This window comes from Homalodisca vitripennis, unplaced genomic scaffold (genome assembly GCF_021130785.1).
Source record: "Homalodisca vitripennis isolate AUS2020 unplaced genomic scaffold, UT_GWSS_2.1 ScUCBcl_921;HRSCAF=3880, whole genome shotgun sequence".
NCBI lineage: Eukaryota > Metazoa > Arthropoda > Insecta > Hemiptera > Cicadellidae > Homalodisca > Homalodisca vitripennis.
The window spans coordinates 13402-38814 of NW_025777027.1; the positions used below are offsets into that span (position 1 = coordinate 13402).

Here is a 25413-nt window from a genome sequence, read left to right on the forward strand (position 1 = left end):
AATTTAAACAAACTACTAATGGTAAAGTATTGTGCTTAGTGAATATATAAATTTGAAAAATTGAATAATCAAATTATAGGTTTTCCAATAACTGATATTCAAATAAAAACTGTAAGTTTCAATATACAAATATTTAGATAAAAACACAAATGACAGCAATGTTTTTGTTAAATTTCAATTAAAAATATCTCACGCACACAAATATATATATATATATATATATATATATATATATATAATGTGGTCCAAAACTCAAACTTTACTTTTATAATTGTATATTAAAATCAATGATAATGAAACAGAAATTAAATATAAATGTCTTTGTTTATTTCAAGCGGAATCAGGGCTGTTGAGTCCTCTCTATTCATAAACCTCATACAGCATAACACACTTCTAATAATGCCAGAGAGCGAGTTCCATTACCAGCAAGATTGAACAGTGAACGGATTGTTAATCTGATCGTACCGTCGCATCGTAGTGCGGCTGTCACAGTAAACTTACGAGAAAAAGGTGTTATGGAATCATTAATTAGTAAAAAGTAAAATCTAATATGTATTACATTATAGGTAATTTTTCTTTACTTTTGCAAACATATTTTGAGTAATAAGTATTTTACAACTTAAAAATGGCAACAAAATATTTTAGGGAAAATAAAAAACAATTTATATTTAAACGCAATATATAAGTAAATTGTGAAATCATTTAAATTGTTATTCTTCTGCTCTCCGATAGCTGTAATGTAACAAGCGGGTCATGATTCGCTTCTTAGGGCGACGCGACCGCTCCGAGCGACAAGAGAGACATTTTTATATACTCGTATACATGGGAAGTAATTTGAGTGTGTCTTAGTTGAGCAGCAAGAGCGATGTCCTAAGTGTTGGACGCCCTGCAAGCGCTTCAAGATACAGACAAGTTTGTATTTGGTAGGATTACACCGGCGAAGCGAAAGAGCGGCATTCACAACAACTGCCTAGTCTTAGTCAAGTGATTACGTGCCGTATCGCCGTGGTCGCGTCTCTTGCTGTCAAGCTAAGACGCCACCTCATTCGGCTACGATTGCTAATTTACCGAGCCCCTACAGTAATACCATTCAAAGTAAAAGAGGCTAAATATATCTTCGTGTTATAAGCACTAAGCAAAATAAGTCGGATTATCTACTTTTGTCAGCTTTTGTTTATCAACTTATTAAAGGTGTTACAGAAATCGTATTAATGTTTTAATTTAAATGTGGTATATTGCAATATAAAAAGTATAATACAAACATAGGCTGCAATTATAATATTATCTTTTCAACCGTTATAGTATATGAAATATATTTTGTTATACAATACAAATATATTATATTTGTTCTTACAATAGATTCTCTAGATTTTTATTTAAGCAACAGGTGTCATTTTTTTTCTCACTATATATCGCGCTATATTATTGGCCAGTTAGAACCAATCGTCTTCTACTACTGTAATCACATGTGATTAACCAAGCAGAAGCAAAAAGCAAAGCCCAAGCGCTCAGCAGATGTCATGCAACTTCCATTTCATGCCAGATGGGTGGAAGAATAAGAACTTAGGAGATCACAATAGTTCATTTTCTGTTTCATTTCCTTTAACCTCTCAGAAGGTTAAATGTATCAGTAAGAGAAATACATGGATTAACTGAATTTTTATAGTGATTAACATTTGGAATTAATTGTAATATTTTAATAAAATTTTTATTTTGAAATGGCTCCCTCAGCTTCTTTTCCCGCAGAAAAAATTAAAGGCACAACCTGTTGGAATTAATGCTGTTTTGTTAGGACCTCCAGGATCAGGCAAAGGAACCCAAGTGAGTTAGTTCTAAAGTTTAATTTAATTTTACATGCAATACTTTTTAATGTTTTAATTGTACGTTGACACCTGTTTAAGTTTCATTTAATTTTCTTATCAAGTTACATACTTATTTTTTTGAGAAATTATTTAATTAAAAAATTGTGTGAATACTTACAACTACATAATTTAAAACCTTTCCTTAAAATTATTTGTAGTCAACAGAGAATTAGCAGGCCTCAACATTACATTAGGCTACCTATCAGGTACATATTGCTAGGCCTATAAGAAAGTTTGATAATTCAAGTTTCAGGGACACCCACTAAACAATCTAAAACCCCCCTTTAATGTTACAATGAATTTTACTGAAGAAAGCATTAAAAAGTATTGAAAAATTAATAATTATAACCTGAATTAAACCTAATTCCCATTTAACAGCAAACTAGAGAATTGGGTTCTGGATGAGAGATTAACAAGATAGGAGAAGGAAGAATATCAGGGCGACCAACAAGAAATGGCTGCAATGAGAAAAGTATACTAATGCAAATGTCACATTGTTCAATGTGATTATATGAGGTCTAGAAATTAATAATGACAGGGATCAATAATGGATAGGGACACAGGATTACTATTGGTCCTTATTGGATTAGTAATTATGGATAGAGTACGATAAGCGGGCCCAGTTTTTTACATTGAAATCAAACGATATTTAATTATCATTGATATAATCAATCAATAGTAATTAATTTGAACAATGACTAAATCATCTTCACCAACTACACATATCTATTATTATATTCTAAATACATTTTGTTCTATAAGTAACTATCTTATAAATAAAAAAAGATAGTAAACTTTAGAAAACTGTACAAAATACACAGTAAGTAATAAAAGATTATTTACTGTGTCTTTCTCTGTTTCGAGATGTTTTGGTTAATGGTTATGGTTCCTTTATTATATATGACATTACATAATTGTTTAAACTATTAACTTAAATTATGTGACCTGAATTCAGTATTTTATATACATTGATATTGATTGATAGTTCTGTTATTTGATACATAAAGTATTAATGATTGTAATAAGCGATATAAAAACCAGGTCAGCTTATCGTAATCTGCCCATTTTTTAATTATTATTTTTAGTTTATATCGTCTTTCTGGACATCTATAACCATGTTTACATTTTTTCAAAAACATGTAATTTGTAAGTAAACGTTTACTTTATTTCACATAATTTGTTGTTTTCAAAATTAGCTTGCTAAAAGTAGTAAATGAAATGGAAAACAATTAAGTTTTGGAAGGGTTGGAAATATTTTAATCCTTTTATAATACATTTTAATAGTAAAAATTGAAGTCGATAGAGTATTTAACTGTAATAAATTATCTTATTTAGATACCCGGTATTTATCTAGTATTTTCCAAAATTGATTTTTGTTATGTTGTATCTGGAAACAAAAGTCAAATTATAAGAGACTTAATATTTGTAATTACAGTAGTGTCCGTTACAAAATAAAACAATAATTAAGTAAAGTTTAATAACAATTAAGAAATATGTACAGTAATTCATAACCTACTTCATTGCTGTGATCTGCAAGATTATCCCTAATAAAACACTTTGAACATTGTACAAAGTAACATTTTATAAAACAAACTCTAAAAGGTAAGGATGCCACCACAAGGATAACAGTACGAGTTTGACAAATACTATCAAACAAGGATGAATTGACCTTCTTATCACTTATAAAAACAAATGTGAAATATGTGAATAAAAACAAAAGATTAGCTGCTAGCTGTTACACAGTATCTTGGCATAGAGTCAACACAAATTATTTTGTATGAGGAATAACTGCAAGGAATGACATTTATTTATTTCATCGGTATAACACCAATTTTACAAATATTACAAGTAGATCCGAATGAAACCAACAATAGATCATAAGTATACAATCAAACAAAACAAAAAACAAACAAAAAATTATCAAGGTATTTTAACATATATGAATGAATTGTAAAACAGAGACTACGTAACTCATGCACCACGCATCACTTCCAGTCTCAGGAAACCAATAGCATCTGTCCTGAAAGAAGAATTCACAAAGAAATTGAAGACATTGTACAACTAGTGTTTTAACGAAAACATGTGTTCATTGTGTGTTGTTTTATGTAACTTTTATGATTGGGAGTTTAGGGCCAACCCAGAAATAACCTAAAAAAATACCATGTAATTTGTAAACAAGTCGTACATACATTCAAAATTAGTATAGGTTAAACGGTTGATTAGTTTGCATTATTTATTAAATTTGTTCATTTTAGTTAATAACCTTCTAAGTTTCATTTTCCCCCCATAACGTTAGTACTTTGTTAGAAGATATTAGGAAGTCGTGAAATAATAACACAATTTCAGACATTTGCAGTCTTTGTATATATAAAAAATTATAACTATGTTATGAGGATTGGAATCCATCCTCTTTTTCAGTTATTTAATAAACTTAATGTTAAGTAAGCACAAAATAAAAAGATTTGTTATAAATTTAAGCACATTACCTAAGAATACAGAGCTGTCAGAACACACACTTAAATTGTACAGCTGCACAAAGCAGGTGCACTGCAAAACACATGCTCCATACACTAGGGAAGGTGAGAGACAGTGGGAATGGTGACTTAACAATTTCACGACAACGTGTACCCTTCAAACACAGAGAATAGCTTATTGATAATTGTAATTGACAAATTATTCTTCTTTGGTTCGTCTATTGAAGTTTTTCTATTTTTCCAGGCTCCATTGCTGAAGGACAAGTTTTGTGTATGTCATCTGTCTACCGGAGACATGCTCAGAGCTGAAGTTGCATCTGGGTCTGAACTGGGAAAGAAATTGAAAAAAGTAATGGATGAAGGTATAATAATATAGACCCTCTATGATAGTACAGTTATTTCTAAGAGCGCGGCTAGTGGAAGCATGGTTGGTTGTAAGGAAGGGGGTTTTTATTCTTTTCTATGAACATCGATTCTTCATTGAGGTAGATGAAGTGATGTCCTCTATTGACAGCACATGGAGTAAATAATTTGAGTGCTTTCAAAATAATATTGGGGTTACCCATGCTAAATGTCTTTATTCTTTCTGTTTCTTCTCGATTTAAAGCTACTGAAACTGTTTTCACTACTTCTCAAGTTATTTCCGATAACTTGGATTTTCGATAATTGAAGTTCTGATATCCGGGTTTTATTGCATATATTGTGTAAACAGGTCAAATTACGACATTTGAATATTCGCGGGGAATTGGCAGACTGTGACGTCAATGAATCGGCAGACTGTGACGTCAGTGAATCACATGTTGTCGTAATTGAAGTTTATTTAACTAATAACGAAGAAATATATTAAACTTTATACGGGAAAAGATTTGATTAATTAAAATGAAGTAAACATAACCAAAATTCGTGTTTTTACAAAGGTGCTAAATAGAATTACGCAGAAAAGCCAATTGTGGGATGAATGACTTGTATATTGATGACGTCATAAAGCACATGTTGCTAAAAATTTAAATAAAAAGCTTTGAAAAAATAATAAAAAGAAAATAGAAAGACTTAAATTGATTAATTATAGTAAACGTGATAAATTTCGACAATTATAAGAAAAGAATCAAATTATATTTATTCGTGAAGACGCTGATTTGAACGAGAGAGGGGATGAGTATTGTTTTGAGTCGGTATCCGTAGTTTTATACGGAGATTCGGTCTTCTCTCACCAGACTTGAAGCAAGGAGGTTGTGTTGATTCTCCTGGGATAGTAGTGATCTGTTGTATAGTGTATTGAAATTTTAATGAAGGATGGGATATTATTTTAGTCTTTAAAATTATCAAAGCATTGCAAGGTGAGTGAAATTATAATATGTATTGAGAGTGTGACATGGAATAAATTAATCTCATGGTCACTTGGTTTGACTTTTCTTTGAATATCCCCTTTATAAAAAGTGTGATGAAGTGATATTAAATTTTTTAATCACTACTTAACATATTTTAAAACCTGAGATACACACAGACTTGTTGTTGGTAATAACACCACAGACATTCAAATTTAATAAGTTTTAAGCAGTACCAAGGGAATGCAGCTAGCATTGGGCAAGATGGCGACCAATACCATGATGAGCAACATGGTACAACAACGTGCCACTGGTGACAAAAAGGCGTACAACTACATGGTGAGTCAACAACACTAAAGAACCGACTCACAATAAATTGACACAACCACGTGGAGGGGATCCACAACAAATTGACGCAGTCAAGGTAGAGGGCTTTCAGCAAATTACAGCAGTCAACGTGGGGGTGACACACATCAAATTGGCGCTACAACCTGGGACTCTCATCAATAGATGTTTTAATTCAATCATCTGTTTGTATGAAGTTTTTATTATTTTATAAAATGTGTTGAGAGTTTATATTCTTTATGCATTATTCTCTTTTTTCAGGATATTTTATTAACAAATTTTCAAAGACCTTTTTGTGATGGTTTTGGCTCAAAATGCCACATTTTAAATTAATTTAGTTTAAATGGCAATAAAACCTTAGATATTGTTCTCTAATGTTAATGATTTTTAAACTTAAGTTACAAATATTCTAAAGAATAATAAATTCTATGTGAAATTTAAATTTCTAGGTTATAGTTATTGTGCTATCAGAAGTATGTTCATACTATACACACAGACATATTTATCTGTATAATCAATCTATAAAACTTCATGTGTTTGTGCTAAAACTGCAAGAATCAGAGAATATTCCCTGTGTTGAATCGATTTAGGTAATCATTCATCACTAGGAAAATATTGTGACAACTGTTATGTGAATGAATTGTTTGGATGATTTTGCAGGTAAACTTGTCAGTGATGATCTGGTTGTCAGTCTCATTGACAGCCATCTTGACAGAGCAGAGTGTGAGAATGTTGTAACAGTTATCTTGTGAATGAATTGTTTGGATGATTTTGCAGGGAAACTTGTCAGTGATGATCTGGTTGTCAATCTCATTGACAGCCATCTTGACAGACCAGAGTGTGAGAATGGTTTCTTACTTGATGGTTTCCCTCGAACAGTACCACAGGCAGAGAAGGTAGGTTTTAATTTTTTATAATACTTGGGTAACTGGTATAGTTAAATTTATTGCTGTAATGTTGAAAGTAGCCTGTTTATTTATACAACAGAATTGTATAGTAAATTTAAGATAATTGCTAGCTGACTGGAATAAAGAATATTGTCTTTTCTGTAATTTTATAACACAATAAATTTTTATCGTAATTATTTGTTATTTAAAATACTATAAAGTTAATATTAAAATTTCTATAGTGCTAAAATTATGATTTAGTGTTAAAGTGCAAGTTAAAATGTTTTTCTTATTGTTACAATAACAAACCAATCGTAAGTTTATCTCAATTGGCTCTTGAGATAAAAATTATTTAATAAAATGACATTTATTTAGAATGAGAATCAAAATTTTGAGTATAGTGTAAAAGATGAAATAAATTTAATTTACTTATTGTTATGCTTTTGAGAGTTGACTGCCATAAATATAAAAATTTGGTAGGGTTTAGTGGCAGCAGTATTTGTGGCCAGGAGGTTGGATCTGGCTACATTCAGTTGTGAACCTTGGGTTGAAATACCATTTCCTCTTTCTCTGATAAGGATGATTCTGATATAGAGTCTGTAAATGGTGTGAGTAGTCTGCCAAACTGATAATAGAGCTCCAGCACAAACTCACAGTCTGTTAGCCAGATTTAAATCCTTTTTTAGTGAGACGAAAATTATGAATGTAAATCTGAAGTGTGTTAGCATGCCACTGAAGATGTCCTCACTGATACACATATTACTGTAGTATTACTTTTCTCGCTGATGCACATGTTACTGTAGTATTACTGACCTCACTGATGCACATATTAGTGTGGTATAACTGTCTTAACTGATGTACATATTACTGTAGTATTACTAACCTCACTGATGCTTATATTACTGTCTTCACTGATGCACATATTACTGTAGTATTACTTTTCTCGCTGATGCACATGTTACTGTAGTATTACTGTCCTCACTGATACACATATTAGTGTGGTATAACTGTCTTAACTGATGTACATATTACTGTAGTATTACTAACCTCACTGATGCTTATATTACTGTCTTCACTGATGCTTATATTACTGTCTTCACTGATGCACATATTAGTGTAGTATTACTAACCTCACTGATGCTTATACAGTGGAACTTGGATAATTCGAATCTCAAGGGACCAATAAAAAAATTCGACTTATCCAAAAATTCGAATTAAAAAAGTTAAGAATTAAAGGCTTAAAATAATGGCACTTTACATCTTTGCTGAAAACCTTTATTGAAAATAACATGAATGGTTGTAAATGTATGTTTTTCTGTGCATTTCTACCAAGCAAAGTATGGTAAAACAGTGCAAAATTGAATCATGAATTATCTAAAAAATACACAATTGCATTATTTGTTTTTGAATAAAAGAAAATAAGTTGAATGGTGATAAGGAACATTATACAGTAGCCTACAATATTATTTAATTTTTTCGAAAGAAGTCGGAAATCTTCACTTGTTTTCTAAAGTTAAGTCTTTTGGAAGTGACAAAAGATTCTGCCATATTCAATGAATTGAAAATAGACTCACTTACGTCATTTTTACTTTCAAAAATACGTCTAAGTTCCATGATGTGATGTGCTGCTTCGGCCGCACTCGGAACGTTTATTTCCGCCCCAACTGATGACTGGCCGTCTTCGTCACCCGATGCCATGTCGCCATCTTGTTTATTGTTGAGCACTTCAGCGATGATCTCCGCGTCTGTTATCTCACCACATACTGCAACATCTTCATCCACGTTGACAAAATCTTCAAACGAGATGGCAGGGTCAGTAATAACGTCCTCCCAGCCGTCAACTGAAGGTACCGCTTCCGCTATAATGTCGTTGGCTTTTTCGCCGTAGTCCTCCTTTTTTACAAAACCAGCTTTTTTAAATCAATGTTTGATCGTTTCGGACGTTACTTTGTACCAAGCTTTCTTGCACATGCGAGAGGCTTGAAGAATGTCTAACTTTATTTTTAGGGCGTCGCTATCTTCAGTCAGTATGTACTCAACCAATAAACGTCTGTAAAAACTGTTTTTGATTTTTTATGATCCCCTGGTCCATTGGCTGGACAACCGAAGTCACGTCTACAAAACAATAGGCGCGGAAGGATAGGGCCGAGCCGGCCGGCCGGGCGGGAGGGTGGCTAGATCTGTGTTCAATGGCCTTGCGCGATTAGAAAGAGTGCAGCGTCTTTTCGCGGGTTCGCTATAAAAAGTTCAAATTATCCAAAATAAACTTCGAATTAACCACGATATTTTTGCATTACTTATATAGAAAATGCTAGGGACCAATATAAATATTCGAATTAAAGAAGATTTCGAATTATAGAAGTTCGAATTAGCCAGGTTCCACTGTATTACTGTCCTCACTGATACAAATATTAGTGTGGTATTACTGTCTTCACTGATTACTGTAGTATTACTTTTCTCGCTGATGCACATGTTACTGTAGTATTACTGTCCTCATACACATATTAGTGTGGTATTACTGTCTTTCACTGATGCACATATTACTGTAGTATTACTTTTCTCGCTGATGCACATGTTACTGTAGTATTACTGTCCTCACTGATACACATATTAGTGTGGTATAAACTGTCTTAACTGATGCACATATTAACTGTAGTATTACTAACCTCACTGATGCTTATATTACTGTCCTCACTGATACACATATTAGTGTGGTATTACTGTCTTCACTGATGCACATATTACTGTAGTATTACTTTTCTCGCTGATGCACAATGTTACTGTAGTATTACTGTCCTCACTGATACACATATTAGTGTGGTATTACTGTCTTCACTGATGCACATATTACTGTAGTATTACTTTTCTCGCTGATGCACATGTTACTGTAGTATTACTGTCCTCACTGATACACATATTAGTGTGGTATTACTGTCCACTGATGCACATATTACTGTAGTATTACTTTTCTCGCTGATGCACATGTTACTGTAGTATTACTGTCCTCACTGATACACATATTAGTGTGGTATAACTGTCTTAACTGATGCACATATTACTGTAGTATTACTGTTCTCATTGGTACACATACTACTGATCTCACTAATGCACACATTACTGACCTCACTGATACATATATTACTGTAGTATTACTCTTTTCACTTATATGCATATCACTGTTCTCACTGGTATACATACTACTGTTCTCACCGATACAACTATTACTGTCCTCACTGATACACATATTACTGTCCTCACTGATACACATATTACTGTAATATTGCTGTCTTCACTGATACACATATTACTGTAATGTTGTTGTCTTCACTATACACATATTACTGTCCTCACTGATACACATATTACTGTAATATTGCTGTCTTCACTGATACACATATTACTGTAATGTTGTTGTCTTCACTATACACATATTACTGTCCTCACTGATACACATATTACTGTAATATTGCTGTCTTCACTGATACACATATTACTGTAATGTTGTTGTCTTCACTATACACATATTACTGTCCTAACTGATACACATATTACTGTCCCCACTGACCAGTTTTATGTAAAAACAAGTGGTCTAGGTGTGGGTTTTCTGCTGTATTTGAACAGGAGGAGCGTTAATTCTCATTACAACTGCATTTTAACATTTTTATGTAATTTTACATAGTTACAAACGTTGATGTTTGAGCATAACACAACTACATAAGAATTGGGCCATTTAATGTTTTAAAATATAGATTGTTCTCATTTGTTTTCAGTATTAATAATATTAACTTCATACATACTTGAAGCTCTTTTCTTATTTGGAAATTGTATATTAATTATTTATAAATTAATATATTAACTTCATAGTTCGCAGAACCATCGTATGATATCCAGCATTAGTTATTATGGCCAAACTAAATGGAGGAGATGACTACCAAAGGTCGAACTAGTGTGAACTAGTATACAGAACTTTTAATGGAATTAATTTAATAAATGAAAATATTATAGTCCATTTTGAAAACCCTCTTAACTCAAATGATTTTTCAACCATAATTTATTAAAAACTAGCAGTTACCCACGGCTTTGTATTATTTTCATTTTGAAAAAACAGGGACACCACGAGCATATTATTTTTAAACAGCATTCCAAACATTGCTGACATGATAATGATAGCCACTGAAAAATATTTGAATCTTTTGATTCGCTTTGATTTAAGTTGGGGAGAGTGATACCCTTTTTTGTAAGTACCTCTGAAATTTCTCGAATTTCTCTCCAATAGTTTCATGATATTTTATTGAGTAATATTTGCTCTATCATATAAATTAACGAAGGCTTTCTAATAATGCACAAAACAATTTTGTTGCCTACAAAAAACTGTTTTTCAAATATTTTCAATTTCTTATGATTAAAAGAAAAAGAAAAATATTTAGATCCTAAACAAAACTGTATTTAATTAGAAACACCCAGAAATAAATTATTACCCCCAATTTTTACTGAGTTATAAATACAAATATTTTAAGTAAAAATTAAATCACAAAAGAGATATATCTCAGTTTTGTGAACAGAACATGGCAGAAAATAAAAAAATGTTCTAATGGTAAATAGTTACTGTATTAAAAGTTAATAAAATAATATTACTGTTCCAAATTGAAATTTTGGTTTAATGTTTTTGTGTCTGTCACAGTAAAAGCTTGTTTGTATGTTATAAAAGTTTGTGATACATGAACATTTATGCACATAGGGCTACACTTACCACTCGTGTTGTATTTTTTTTCCTTTAATGGGAAATATGTCTGTTTCCTGTTATTTCAGTCTAAATATTCAAATAGTTATTAATTGACAGCTGGTGCAATATTTCAAGTGAAACACTGATATCCTTCTAAACCTTGTCTACAAATCGGTTATTAGGTGCAAATAGTTATTCAAGTTTGTAAACCCGTTCATTATGAGTACTGTAATATATATAATGTAATAGGTTGAGGAACCTATTCTAAAGTTGTAATGTTTTGTTATTCTGAAAACTAAAACCATTAATTTATTTGTAGTTGGAGTTTTCTTGGGGTTTGAAGAGGATTATGAATCTTGGTAAATTTTTTTGAGTGTTGTTTTCTTGTTCAGCAAATGTCTAGAAACCCAATTTTAATTGAAAGAGCTTTTTAAAATCCTAATCTAATCAGATTTACTTGGTTTGGTTTTTCAATGATTATTTTATATTTTGTAGTTAATGTATTTATATTTATTTTTAATAATTATAAATTAATTAAATTAAGCTAGGCTGTGTTTTATTGTAATTAGTCAAATTTTTACTTAATAAAAGTGGTTTTTCTTGTTAGTGCTGCTGGCTGAAAATAATCATAAATTAGTTTTAATTCTCTTAGCTTTAGTAGGCTCCTTTGAGTTTAATCAAAGTTGGCTTAATATTGTCATAACATTAATTATTGTTTATCAGCTTTATTGTTTTTATCTGTATGGTAGTTACTTTAACCTTGTGTAAGGAGTGTAAATTGACTGTCTACTTGTAACCAACATATACTTGTAACAGCAATTGAATTGTGCCTTGAATTAGTTTGAAGTACCAAATTAAAATTGTATTCCTATATACTAGTTTGAACTTGATATAAAACTACAGTTTGATTGGAAAAATGTTATAAATACTGTGACTTCTCAAGGTTAGATATTAAAGGTCATAAAAGTTCAAAGTTCACATAATGTTAAATTGGGCAGTCACTGATCATTTATAACCATAAACTCTGTACACTGTGTATGATCTTTAGACAAATTATTGAATTAGAATGCTAGTTATTTATTTATCTGATCTGTTTATTATAGACCGTGACTTGTACCAAAGTCAGTATTTGTTAGTGTTTTCATCATTTTAATTTATGACTAGATCATGTAAGCTTTCACTAGATAATTGAAGCTTTATAAGCTTTTTTTAACTTTATCCATTAAGCATAGTACCTGGATGGCATAAAGATTATTATGTAAGACTGTTAGTATTAACAGTTGATATAGTATTTCAATCTTGGTCCAGTAGAAATAGCTGTAGAAATGTTAAAAACCAAAATGTATTTTTACAGAAAATAAAAAGTGCACTTTATTAAATACATCATTACTACATGTTTTTTAATAATCTGGACCAAAGTAGTCTATTATGTGGTGGAGGGGGGGGGAGGAAATGGTTATTTTCAACTTCCCACCTAACAGTGCATGTTATTAAAAACGTTTAATATAAAAGTTGTCAGCTATAAAAAAAATTACAACTTCTGTAGTGATCATTTTTACCCTAATCTCAAAAATTTCAAAATAAAAAAACAGTTTTTTTTTGTTTTTTATTTTTTTCTTCTAAAAAAATTATATGATTACACTAAAACATGGAGAAAATATACTTTTTATTATTCTAAATATACTGTTATTTTTTCAACAACCAACAAATATTTAGGTGTTATTTTAAAAACTTAGAAAATAAAATTTGTAAATTTCCAACCACCATTTCAAGATGTTTTTATTATACTGCTCAGGGCTTTTTTGTATTTTTGTCTACTTGCAAAACATTGAAAATACAAAATATTGGCATTTTTGCTAGCAATAGTTTAATATCTATCTCAGTTTTAATATTTTTTATGTTGAATAATTTTTCAATATTTTGGAAAGTCAACAAACATTGTTAAATACAAAAGTTGGATTACAGGTATATAACAGGATAGTACAGGTATATAATTGTGCCCTTGAAGCAAAAGAGCGTTGTTGATCCTACTCTTCTATTAGATGGGTTTCAGTTTGTTTCATAGCACTAAACAAGCAGCTGATTTACCATCGGTCAAGTTTTATTATTAATACTGTTGTTAAATAAGCATTGTGATCAGTATTTTACAGGATTTTTGTTAATATTACATACAAAATGTAACTTAAACTTTTAATTTTAATGTGAACAAATCATTTAAAAAAAATAATGTAATAACTAATATTTTTATTTAAAAAATTCTTACCTGTATAGCATTTTATGCAATGCTATTTCTCTTTCAATTTTAATGTTTCTTCATTAAATTATTTTGTTTTGTGTAATTCAACTTTATAGATCCACGTGCATGATGAAAGGGGTACCATCTTGTGTTGTTTGTAAAAGCCGCAATGGAGATTTGGCGAAACTCTTTATTTTGTCAAGAAAACCAAGTAATGATCAGCTGTACAAAATATTTCAGAAAATGGCTGAGCACACATTCATGATAATTGTCGATTGACGTGCAATAAACCTAAATCAATAGCTACAGTTTTCAAACAATAAAGAAGAAATAATCTAGTGGAAAAGAAGATTATGAAAGAGGCACGTTTTGAGCCTTTTTTCTTTTCCTTTTTAAAACCATTGATGATAACCTAACTCTACCTGTTGATATTCGTTGTTATTTAATTTTTTAAAGCAAGAAATTTCAAATTAGGCGAAATTCAGTATCCTCTTACGTGGAGGTACAATGAGTGATGGAATGTTAGGCACTTCAATAAAGGATGGACAAATAGGACGAAACACGTAGTGGGTAGCCTTCGGTTTTGAATAATGACTTGGTTAGGAGGATTAGTGAAACAATTTAAGAGCAGTCAATTTACAATAAAAAATGCTTTCAGATGAACTTTCACAGATTTTAAAATTATCTAGTACGATATTGTAACTGATCTTTAAGTTATCAAGCGATTTGTCCCTGTCGGGTAACACCGTAATGTGCATTGTGTGTAAACATGCTTGTAATCCTATCTAACTAATCTAGGGGTAAATGTTACTGTCTGACAGCTGGACGACCTGTTGGTCCGCCGCAAGTCAGTGCTTGATGCCGTGATAGAGTTCAACATCGCAGACAGTCTGCTGGTGCGCCGTATCACGGGGAGACTGATCCACCCGTCCAGCGGCCGCTCCTACCATGAAGAGTTTCATCCCCCCAAGAAACCTATTGACTGATGATGTAGGTAAAAGAACTCTTGAAAATACAAACATAATTAATTGTAGAATTATTTTACATGCAAGTCAGTATTGCAGAAATGTTTAGATAAGTTAAATAGAGAATCCTCCAGTCTGTAAACTTCATAGTTTCTTAACACATAATTTATTACTTCTTCTCTGTCACTTTCGTGGTAGCACCTCTACCCTGTACATGTAGCAAGTCCAATGAAAAAACTGTACGTAGTGTCAGAAACTTGGAGGTGAATTTTATATGGTCTTTGGCAACATTTGGTATCTGTCTCACAAAATCTACTCAGGACTTGTTGAATTATATCACTTGTGTTTTCTGTTATGTCTTTCAAACCTCAGATGATATTGTAGTTTGTGTGAGTTTTGCTGTATGCTTATTCTAGTCATATAAGTAACATTAATATGTTTTTATAGGTTCCAATTACATTTATCGACTAAATGTCATGTTAGTTTGTTATTTGGTTAATAATATAGTCCTTTCAACGCTCAAGCCTCAAGAGAAATTTGTCTTTTAAAAAATAAAATCCAGCATTATTGCTTGTTGCATGATATTCCAATAGATATTTTAATGTTCCCTTAAAGCATTGTTTTAATGCTTAATTAGTCTGACATTGAAAGTACCAACAGCAAAATTAAATTGACACTTTGGCCCTTGTGTATAAGAATTAGTAATATATAGTGATGAATTAATACAATTCCTTAAAATAAGATTATGTCTTTTATGATTCTTTTAAATGATGATATTTTTGTATAAAATAATTTCAGATCACCGGTGAGCCATTGATTCGCCGTTCTGATGATAATGTTGATGCTCTGGAAGAAGAGACTAGAAACAATATCATAAACAAACAAAGCCATTAGTGAGCTACTATAATCAAAAAGGTAATTTTAAACTTATTAAAAAATTTGTAAACTTATAAAAAAAATTTTAAATTTATAACTGTAAACTTTAAGGTAACTTCAGAGTATTTTCACTGAGTGGAGACCTTCAATGATCCATATTAGAACACTATATGACTAAATTACACATACACGATTTGGTTATATTATAAGAATAAAGAAACGTAAAATGTAACCACAACATTCTAACAGAAGAGTCGCCAAAACAGCAGACTGACAATTGTAAAAAACAAAACATCTCGGATACGATGTCATTGACAACCGGCCATTTTGATCATCACTCTTCTGATCAGCTGTGTTATGTAAACATAAATAACAAGATTTTCTACTATCAAACTAAAAACAATAGCCGACCATGGTCGTTTTGATGAGTTGACAGTAGTCACGTGACAAACAGGAAAGTTTCCGATTGGCCGGGACGGATCACGTGACCTATAGGACGGCTTCGATTGACCGCCAGACGTAAACAAACAAACCCACATGGACAAGGAATAATTAGTGAAGTTATTGAAATGGCGTGCGATGGTTCTTGTCACACGCTAAAAAGACCCTAGCTTGCCTATTCAAAACTCAGATCACGGGATGCTTGCCTGCTGCGCAGCGCTTTGCGCTGCTTGCTCTTTTAGAAAAAAAATTAACTCGAGCTTTCAAAGTCCAAGCCCAGATCACGCTATGACTGCTTTCACACACAAAACTCAGATAGAACTAACGCAGGTTTCATTACAGGCAAAATATAAGCGGCGTGCGTTTATCACTGATAAGATAAGACGAGTTTATACTAGAAGTAGTACCTGGACTACTGCCCTACGAACTAATAACACACAAAAAAAACGAATAAATGCACTGTCAGTCAGGTTTTTTTTTTAATTTTATTTTTTTCAAAATTTTTTTTGGGGGAGGGTAAACGGCTATGGTGATAATCGGTACTATTATTTTCGGCGAAATTACGTTAACCTGTGTTAGTATGTGCAAAAAATTACGGCGATCGGAGCGGTAGTCGCTGATCTTAAGATTTACCACAAATTTATACAAAATATGTGTAAAAATATAATGTATTATATGGTTTTGAATGTTTGGTTACCTGGACGTAGGCACTGAAAGGGTTCCACTTAATTTGTCAGAACTTCGGCATGCAACAGACTTGCAAGTGTTATGTTATTTATTTTAACCTTGATTTAATTAGCAATTTCTTTTAAGTAGTGACCGGTTTTTCTTTTTAACCTTAATCTGGCAAACTTGAGATATATCTTGCAACGTTAGTAAAACTACCAACATCCACATACAATATATATCGTGGAACACATTTTTGAAGAAACCCGCCCAAGTTTCTCCGTTTTCCGTTTATCAGCTATTTCTTTCATAATGAAAGCTGTTATCTTTTGTTACTTCGGGCGTTATAGGTTGAAAACATGTAAGAAATTTGCTGTCCAGTTGGTGCTGCAATCTTGTGGTTTTTATCAAAGTATTTGGTGGCAATGTGCTTTGTATTGTACGTGATTTTGAGAAGTTTGCATTGAATGCGTGTTATTTAATGAATCTTTCATGATGTTTTGCTCTAATTAATATATTTTAACCCTCTTAAAACTCGAATTATCTGAGGCCTGTTTTCACACAATCTACTTTGTCTTTATTTAAGGCTAATTTGTATACTTCGCATTTTTATAAAAAAAAGAATAATTCTTCCCATTTCTGGAAGGCTGGTTTTTTTGTTCCTCAGATATCTGAGTTAGGTATTAATAATAATTAAGACAAAAATTTTTGTTTAGTTTATAAAATTATATTAATTTACTAAAAAACTAATGTTACTAAAAAACTTAAAGAACAAGAATTTTTGGCATTTTTTTTACTGAAATAAAGCAAAAATATTTTGTTTTGACTTATATATGATCTTGGCTATAACATGAAACGCTATAACAAATTTTTAGACAACATTTTTTATGGAAAATGTAAATTTCCAAAACAAAATTTTTCAATTTTTATGATTTTAGTTACCAAATTATCAAATCAAATTTAATTACCTAATTCTGTTTTGTGTTGCTTGGTAATACACAATATTAGTAAGAACTCTTGTTCAGGATCCGTTGGATCAGAAGAATCAGATAAAATATAAAATTCTAAAGCAGTTTCATTGTTGATTTTGTACTTTTGATTCAAACTACCAATTTAAAACAAGAAAACATTAATAACAGATCTGAAAATAAAGGTACACTTGGAAAGTTTGAATTTCAAAATATTACAACTAGTAAGGTGTCGAAGCTGTATATCAAATCCACAGAATTTTCAAATTCATGGACAACAGCTGATCAACAGTACACATATTTTGGATTGCTAAATTGTGTTTTAGGAAAGAAATAGTGTTGAGGTGTCTCATCTACACAACTAAACAAGCATTCCAGAATATCTCTTTGAGGCAGAAATTAATAACAAAATGTAGGTTATGATATTTTGAAATCTAATTTTGTAGCTAATATCGAAAATGTATACGAGTCCTTAAACCCTCCTATAGTTTAGAATGTTTGCTTTAACAAACACTTTTAAAAACGAATTTTGTACATTTTCAGGTTTGCACCACAAAGTTGATGCTTCATTGCCAGCTACAGAGGTTTTCAAGTATATCGAAAATATATTCACTAAACTGTGCACTAAACAACGCATCAAGGAAAGCTAAGGACCGAGTCGTCTTTGTCTGAGTGTTCAAATGTTCTATTTTTGAAAATGAATATAGGTAAAAGGGAGTTAGGATTTCAAATAAAAAATTTGTTTGGTTCATCATAGTTAATCAATGACTAAATTTTTTATCCCTTTTGCTAAGTAAATTGTTTTAAAACTGATAATATACAGACTGAATAATAAAACACATATCATACTTTTTATATTAATTTAGATCTACATACTGCATCTTTTGAAATCAAAATCCAAAACTTTATGTTGATTTTTATACTAAAATTGTTTTAGATTAGGTGGTTTAATCTTCTATGCATGTTTTATATTATTTTTAATTTTAAAATGTTAATGTAGTTCCTTAGTATTGTCACAAAATAATATACAGTTCAAAAATAAAGTATAGTCTTTCAATTTTTCTATTTCTAACAACTACTCAGTACTATGTTCTATATACTTTAACTATCGTGCAACGATGTGACTGATTGTGTGATAGTACATATTGCATTTGGTAGTGAATGTGTTATTTCAACACTATTATAGCTGTAATATATAATGTTAACACTTTGACTACACACTTATAACCTTTGGTAGTGAATGTGTTATTTCAACACTATTATAAGCTGTAATATATAATGTTAACACTTTGACTACACACTTATAACCTTTGGTAGTGAATGTGTTATTTCAACACTATTATAGCTGTAATATATAATGTTAAAACTTTGACTACCAAATGATGCAGTAAATGAGGTTACCTGACACACTAAAACCTTTGGTAGTGAATGTGTTTGTTTCAACACTATTATAGCTGTAATATATAATGTTAAAACTTTGACTACCAAATGATGCAGTAAGTAAGGTTACCTGACACACTAAAACCTTTGGTAGTGAATGTGTTATTTCAACACTTATTATAGCTGTAATATATAATGTTAACACTTTGACTACCAAATGATACAGTAAATGAGGTTACCTGACACACTTATAACCTTTGGTAGTGAATGTGTTATGTTAACACTTTGACTACCAAATAATGCAGTAAATGAGGTTACCTGACACACTTATAACCTTTGGTAGTGAATGTGTTTTTGTTAATACTCACCGCTGAAATTCAAGAAAATTTTTAAAAATTTTTCTAATATTTATTTGAATGAATTATTTTAAATCATGAAAGCAAATTTATTTTAGGTGATTTTATATCCCCCCTCCCCAATTTATTTTAGAACATGTAATTATATTCCTATGTAACATATCATCTTTAACTATCTGCCCTGCCACTATTATATTTGTACTAATAAATTGATCAACCAAATAATTTAAATTGTTGTTAATTTATATTTTATCACCACTAGTCGTAGTGTTTAATTAGTCTAATTGGGAAATTACTTATGTAATAGTATTAATTAGATTTGTTTTTAATTGATATTACAAAATTCTAAATTAATCCCTTTTTTATATAATAAAATAACTGGTCTGAGACTGAAAACAAATTTTATTTACAGATATTTACAATTTGATGTTATCCCCTTCAATGGTAACTTCCCTGACTTCCCTCCTCGATTTTTACACCGCTCCAAGCAAAATATTCACCGTGTGTACCAATGCTGCAGATCGTTTTCCGTAATCCTGTTCATGACTTCCGTAGCTTTTTTTTTTTACTGTCTCAATTCTCATTACTTTCAAAGCTGACTTAACTGTAAGGAACAAAAAAGTCACAGGGGACCAGGTCAGGTGAGTAGGGTGGATAAGACGGGGATGTTGTGTTTGGTCATAAACGTCTTCACTGACAAAGCTTTGTGAGCCGGAAGCATTGTCCTTGATGGAGGATCCATGACTTGTTTTTCCACAAATCGTTCCGTTTTTATAAATAATCTGCGTAGTACTTTCCTTGTTTATTCCTTATAGCTCAGACATTGCTCTGATAGTTAACCAACGATCTGTCCGAACAAGGTTACCGATCTTTTCAATGTTAGCATCAGTTTTTGATAACGATGGGTCTGCCAATGCGTGTGGTTGTCACCCTGTCTTCGTAACCATTATTAAATCGTTAAACAACTCAAAAATTTGTATTTGTGATAAACAGCTGTCACCGTCCACCTGTTGAAACATTAAAAATGTTTCACTGTACATTTTCCAAGTTTGAAAAGGAATATGATGTTCACTCGCTGCTTTTTATGGATACTCAAAATTTTTCCATTGCAGAGGCAAAAGGTTTAACTGCTTATGACTGGCGCTTCGAGCAAAATAAGTATAGGAGCCAGACAAAACCCGAGGAGGGGTGGGTGGAGGAGTCATGTAACCGGCTGTGCAATATTCAGCCATATTGCACTCATTTTGTGGCTCTACCAATATTAATCTGGTTATTTTCTATCCTCATATACATAAAATGAGATGTTCTGACTGATTCATCATTGTCTAGCAAAAACTATGAATGTTAGCGACATGAAAATTTGGTTCATATACAAGCCTCTGTCCCACTGGGCTTGAAAATTATGAATATGCCTATAAGAAATGCATTGCAGGCAAACACATGTTATTATGTGATAGATCCTTTTGAATGTAATTAGATTTTTTATGTAAACTGATTCCAGTACTCCAATACATGGTTACCTCCAATATATATCTGATCGATGATTTTCGATGCCATGGCTTTTGCACTCAATTCCAATAACAATACTTTATTAGAAAATAATTAACAAAATCAACAGTAATGCTTCAAATATGTTTTGAAAACAATAATATGCCATCTATAGACATTACAATAAAATGTTCATTGTTAACCACATTACCTGATGAAGGTGGGACAGATTTGATTTGTTTTGTTCTAATAAGATTTAAACGAAATATTAGAAAAGTAGGAAATATATTTATTCCCGTGAAACAAGAAGTTTCTAGCGTGTCGAGAATAGTAGAGTACTGCAAACAGCAATGACAATAATATTACTGAAGTTTTGCTATACATCACACCAGTGACGAATTCAAAACAGTTTTATTCTATTCTGGATATTATTTTAACATTTTTTCCCCTTCCTTAGGGAAAAGGACAGTTTGTCGCCGCGCTTAGTCCTAAAAGGACCTTTGCACCTCCCTTACTTTAATTTTCTGTCCTCAAAGTTCGAGGCTTTTGCAAAAACCGATCCGATTTGAGGGCTCCTGTTCTCTGATATCCTTGGGGCTGATATGCTCCCAGGAATCTTTTCCGAGTTTCTAAGATTTTTTTTTAATAAAAGGATAAACCGATCTCCTTTTATGCCTTATTCTGCCCGTCCTCATGGACCACTGGCCTGTGCGAGGATCTTATCAAACAGAATAAGGGGGAGAGTCGATACAGTAACAAGGTCGATGGTACTGATAAAAAGTGCAACGGTCACAGACAGGATTCCTGCGCTATCTCTACCTCAGACTCAAAATCCAACGTCCATGGTTAGATTGGCAGGACAATCTAACCAGATATGCTCTTAGTTAATATTATTTCCAGGCTGCAACGAAAAAATAGGATAATATAGTACAGGGATTAGAGAGTCTGAACTTCACTGTACTGTATCATGTTTTGTGATACTTTATTCCTTTCAAGAATGGAAGCCGATGATTCAAACATGGACAGCCGTAAGGTGGGTGGTCTGCAAAATAGGTAGATGTGTTTCTTAGAAATTAAATTAAATTGCAAATATTTTTAGATGTGATTTGAATTTCTGTGCCGTGTCACATTAAAGCAACCATGTACGATTGTGTTGAAATTTCAAATAAACGCTGAAGTAATATGATCCTCGAATATGCCTCCTTCATTTCAAAAATTATCATAGGACTCCTTCATATTGGAACAAAAATGTTCTCACTAAGAAAGCTAACAGACACCTACTTTAGAATTCCTCTTCCTGGCCTAAAGTTAAGTTAGTTCTTTCATTATTCAAGTGTTAATGAAATTTCTTGAGCTATCCAATTAAAATCATAGAATTTTGCATGGAAATTCAAATTGCAATATCTTCCAATAGCTATCACTTATCCCACGAGTGCTATGTCACTTTGAAATGGTGTACTGTCCCCTCCCTTTTATGCCTTTTCTTTTTGTTCTCTTAGGAGAAGAATAAATTGCACTTAGAACTTTTGCGCTGCTTCCGGAGTGAAAGGATATACAGGATGGGTAAGGTTAGGGAGTAGGGGCTGCCTCCTATCGAGATTCATGAGGAAGAATTAGTGCACTACATCTCCAAAGTAATGTCTCCCCGGAAGAAGGGGGAGGCCAGCTCTGAACCTGCCTCTCCAGTCAAAGTAGGCAGGGGGTGGCACACCCTTGTTGAGGCTTAGCAAGAACCTCTGAGGTTAGGGAACAAACCCCACCAACTCCAACAGTTATCTCCCACAGTAAAATAGACCTATCGAATTGCCCATGAACCCCAGAATCTCGACATTTGCGGTTAGTGATGTGCCGCTCCTGGACATCCGTAAGGTTGCCCAGATTGAAGTGACACATCAGTTTTTGCTGTACCCAGTGTTGGGTTTAACTGGAAGGTATAAACCAGCCAGAAGTGATCCCTACTGGGTACCTTTTATGCCTTATTCTGGCCCACCCACATGGTCTACTGGCCTGTGCAAGGATTTTATCAAACAGAATAAGGGGGAGAGTCCAATATAGTACGAGGTCGATGGTGATAAAAAGTTCTTCGGTCACAGACAGGATTTGAACCTGCGCTATCTCTAACTCAGACTCACAGCCTAACGTCTTAGACTGCTCGGCCATCGGCACTAAACTGTACCTATGATGACCCTATTACTGATTATGAAATAGCGTTGCAAAGCTCAGGTAACTGCTCTTACAGTACATGTAAAGAGCAGTGTTTTAAAATGTACTCGTTAGGAAGTACATAGATTCATTTGGCCTATTTTCTGCTATACTACTTTTTTACTCCATGCTGTCCAGAAGGAGGGAGTCAGATTTCTCTCTTGTATGTTATCCCAGAACGAAATATCCCCTTCATACAAGCTTTTAGGTGTACCCACGCTCAAATTTCATAGTTAAACTTTATCACAGACATTTATATCCCTTTTGAATGATCAAAAATTATCTCCTTTTGTGATATAAGATAGTTTTTATATTAAAATATACCTCTATCATGGTTATCTGGACATAACCCAATCAAGAAGATTCGATTGATTACCCAGCAGTAATTAACCAACAACTTCACTGCGGTTCTATACTGAGTGATCTTTAGTTGTCTCAACATCCAGCTCATAACATGGCATGTACCACAGTCAGCATGTTAAACTCAAGTACAATTTCTAAACATGTTTTAGCTCTAATTCTTGTAATAATACCTTCAATGAGGCAATAAACTTACTGATCTTGGATATTCTCAGCAAATATGCACAATCACATTTTCCATAGTCAATATGTTAAATAAAACTTCGATGTGCTGAATCAGAGTTTCTACATGAAATATTTCATCAGTGAGAATGTTTAAATATCATTTTATTATTTCTAACTCAAATGAACAAATGTGTTCACCTTGGAAAACGTAATTTAAGTATCAAGTAATATTTATTACCTTTTTTATTCTTTTACTGTAGAAAACTATTATAATTTGACAAATATTTATTGGCTGAGTGTTAGTGAAGGCTATCACTCGTGGGACTGCAAGAATTATATTTTTGTCTGTCCACAATATATTTTGAAAAATGAACTGATCTACAGACCTTAAATTTTGCTTTAAGCTTAATTTATATTAGCAACACTGAGTTCGACAATGATGCACGTCATTCAACAGGATTTAGTAGAGCGTTAACAAATATTTTTACATTGGTCTTACAGGTAACTATAATAGCAATGAGAAAATGTCATAATAAGTAAGTATGTAAATAATGCAGAATCCACATTGGTGGGGCCTGAGCCAGGTTGTGGATAGCCTTCTCCAACATTAAAGCTCTGGTCAAAGATTGGGAAAAGAGGACAAGAAACAAGGCATTGGAGTAGAGCCTCAGGTTTAAGAATATCCAAAATGTTTATCTCTCCTTACGCAAAAGGGTGGACAGCTCTCCTAGACCAGAATAAGACTGATATTAGGATTGTTGACAGAACATGGCCCTCTGAGGAAGCACCTTTTGAAGGTAGGCCTTAGTCGGAGCAGCGAATGTAGACTCTGTGGAGAAGAGGAGGAGTCAGCGGAGCACATTTGGTTGGATTGTCCTGCCATCGTAGAGACTCGGAAAAGATACTTGGGAGCATATTTCCTCAGCCCCAAGGGGACATTAGAGAACAGGAGCCCTTAAATCTGATTGGTTTTTGCAAAAGCCTCGGTCTTTGAGGGCACAAATTAAAGTAAGGAAGGCGCAAAGGTCCTTTTAGGGACTAAGTTGCGGGGACAAAACTGTCCTCTTCCCTCAGGAAGGAAAAAAAAGAAAAAAACAAAATGTAAATAATGTGAGTATAATCATGAGATTTTAACATGTGACATATTAACACGTATTTATTTCATACAATAAAAAAAAATAATAGAGTGAAAGTCAATGTTAAATTTGGTGTCAAGATCTAATTTCAGCACACTCTTGTGTTGCAGTTGTCTCCCTACCTCATCTGAACTTTTATTCTTTAACTATAATAAAACTGCTATATAACCTCACAATGAGCAAAAATGTGAATGTATCATGTGTCTAGATATCTTGTTTAAAATCACCTGCAGACTTTAAATTTTGCATGTAAACTTGATTTTTAACATTGACAAGAATGAGTTCTATGATGGTGCATGTCCAACCAAGGAATTTGGCTGAGCGTCATTTTATTCAATTACTTCGTAAGCTGACACAATTTTTTTGTTTGCCCTGGGGATTTAAAAATTTCATTTCTGTATTTTAGCTGCCTGTGTACCACCACCACAGGGCGTTTCACGAATTAAATGAGATAGATTTGTACAAAAACTTGGACTGATGTACTTCTACCTTGTATACATTTGGGTGCTATTTATTGATCCATTGTCTTCAATCACCAGGACGACTCTAAAGGCACTG

General features: G+C 32.5%; 1 protein-coding gene across 1 annotated transcript; it reads left to right on the forward strand.

Annotated features, from left to right (window-relative positions):
• Positions 1-1695: 1695 nt before the first annotated feature.
• On the forward strand, positions 1696-18529 carry LOC124371075 (adenylate kinase-like; the record flags this gene model as incomplete). The annotated part of the gene is given in 8 exon segments (XM_046829387.1): positions 1696-1821; positions 4581-4698; positions 6784-6902; positions 14674-14829; positions 14831-14842; positions 15616-15684; positions 15687-15732; positions 18312-18529. Coding segments are annotated over 8 exon segments (753 nt in total), but the record flags the coding sequence as incomplete, so codon positions are not given.
• Positions 18530-25413: the final 6884 nt, after the last annotated feature.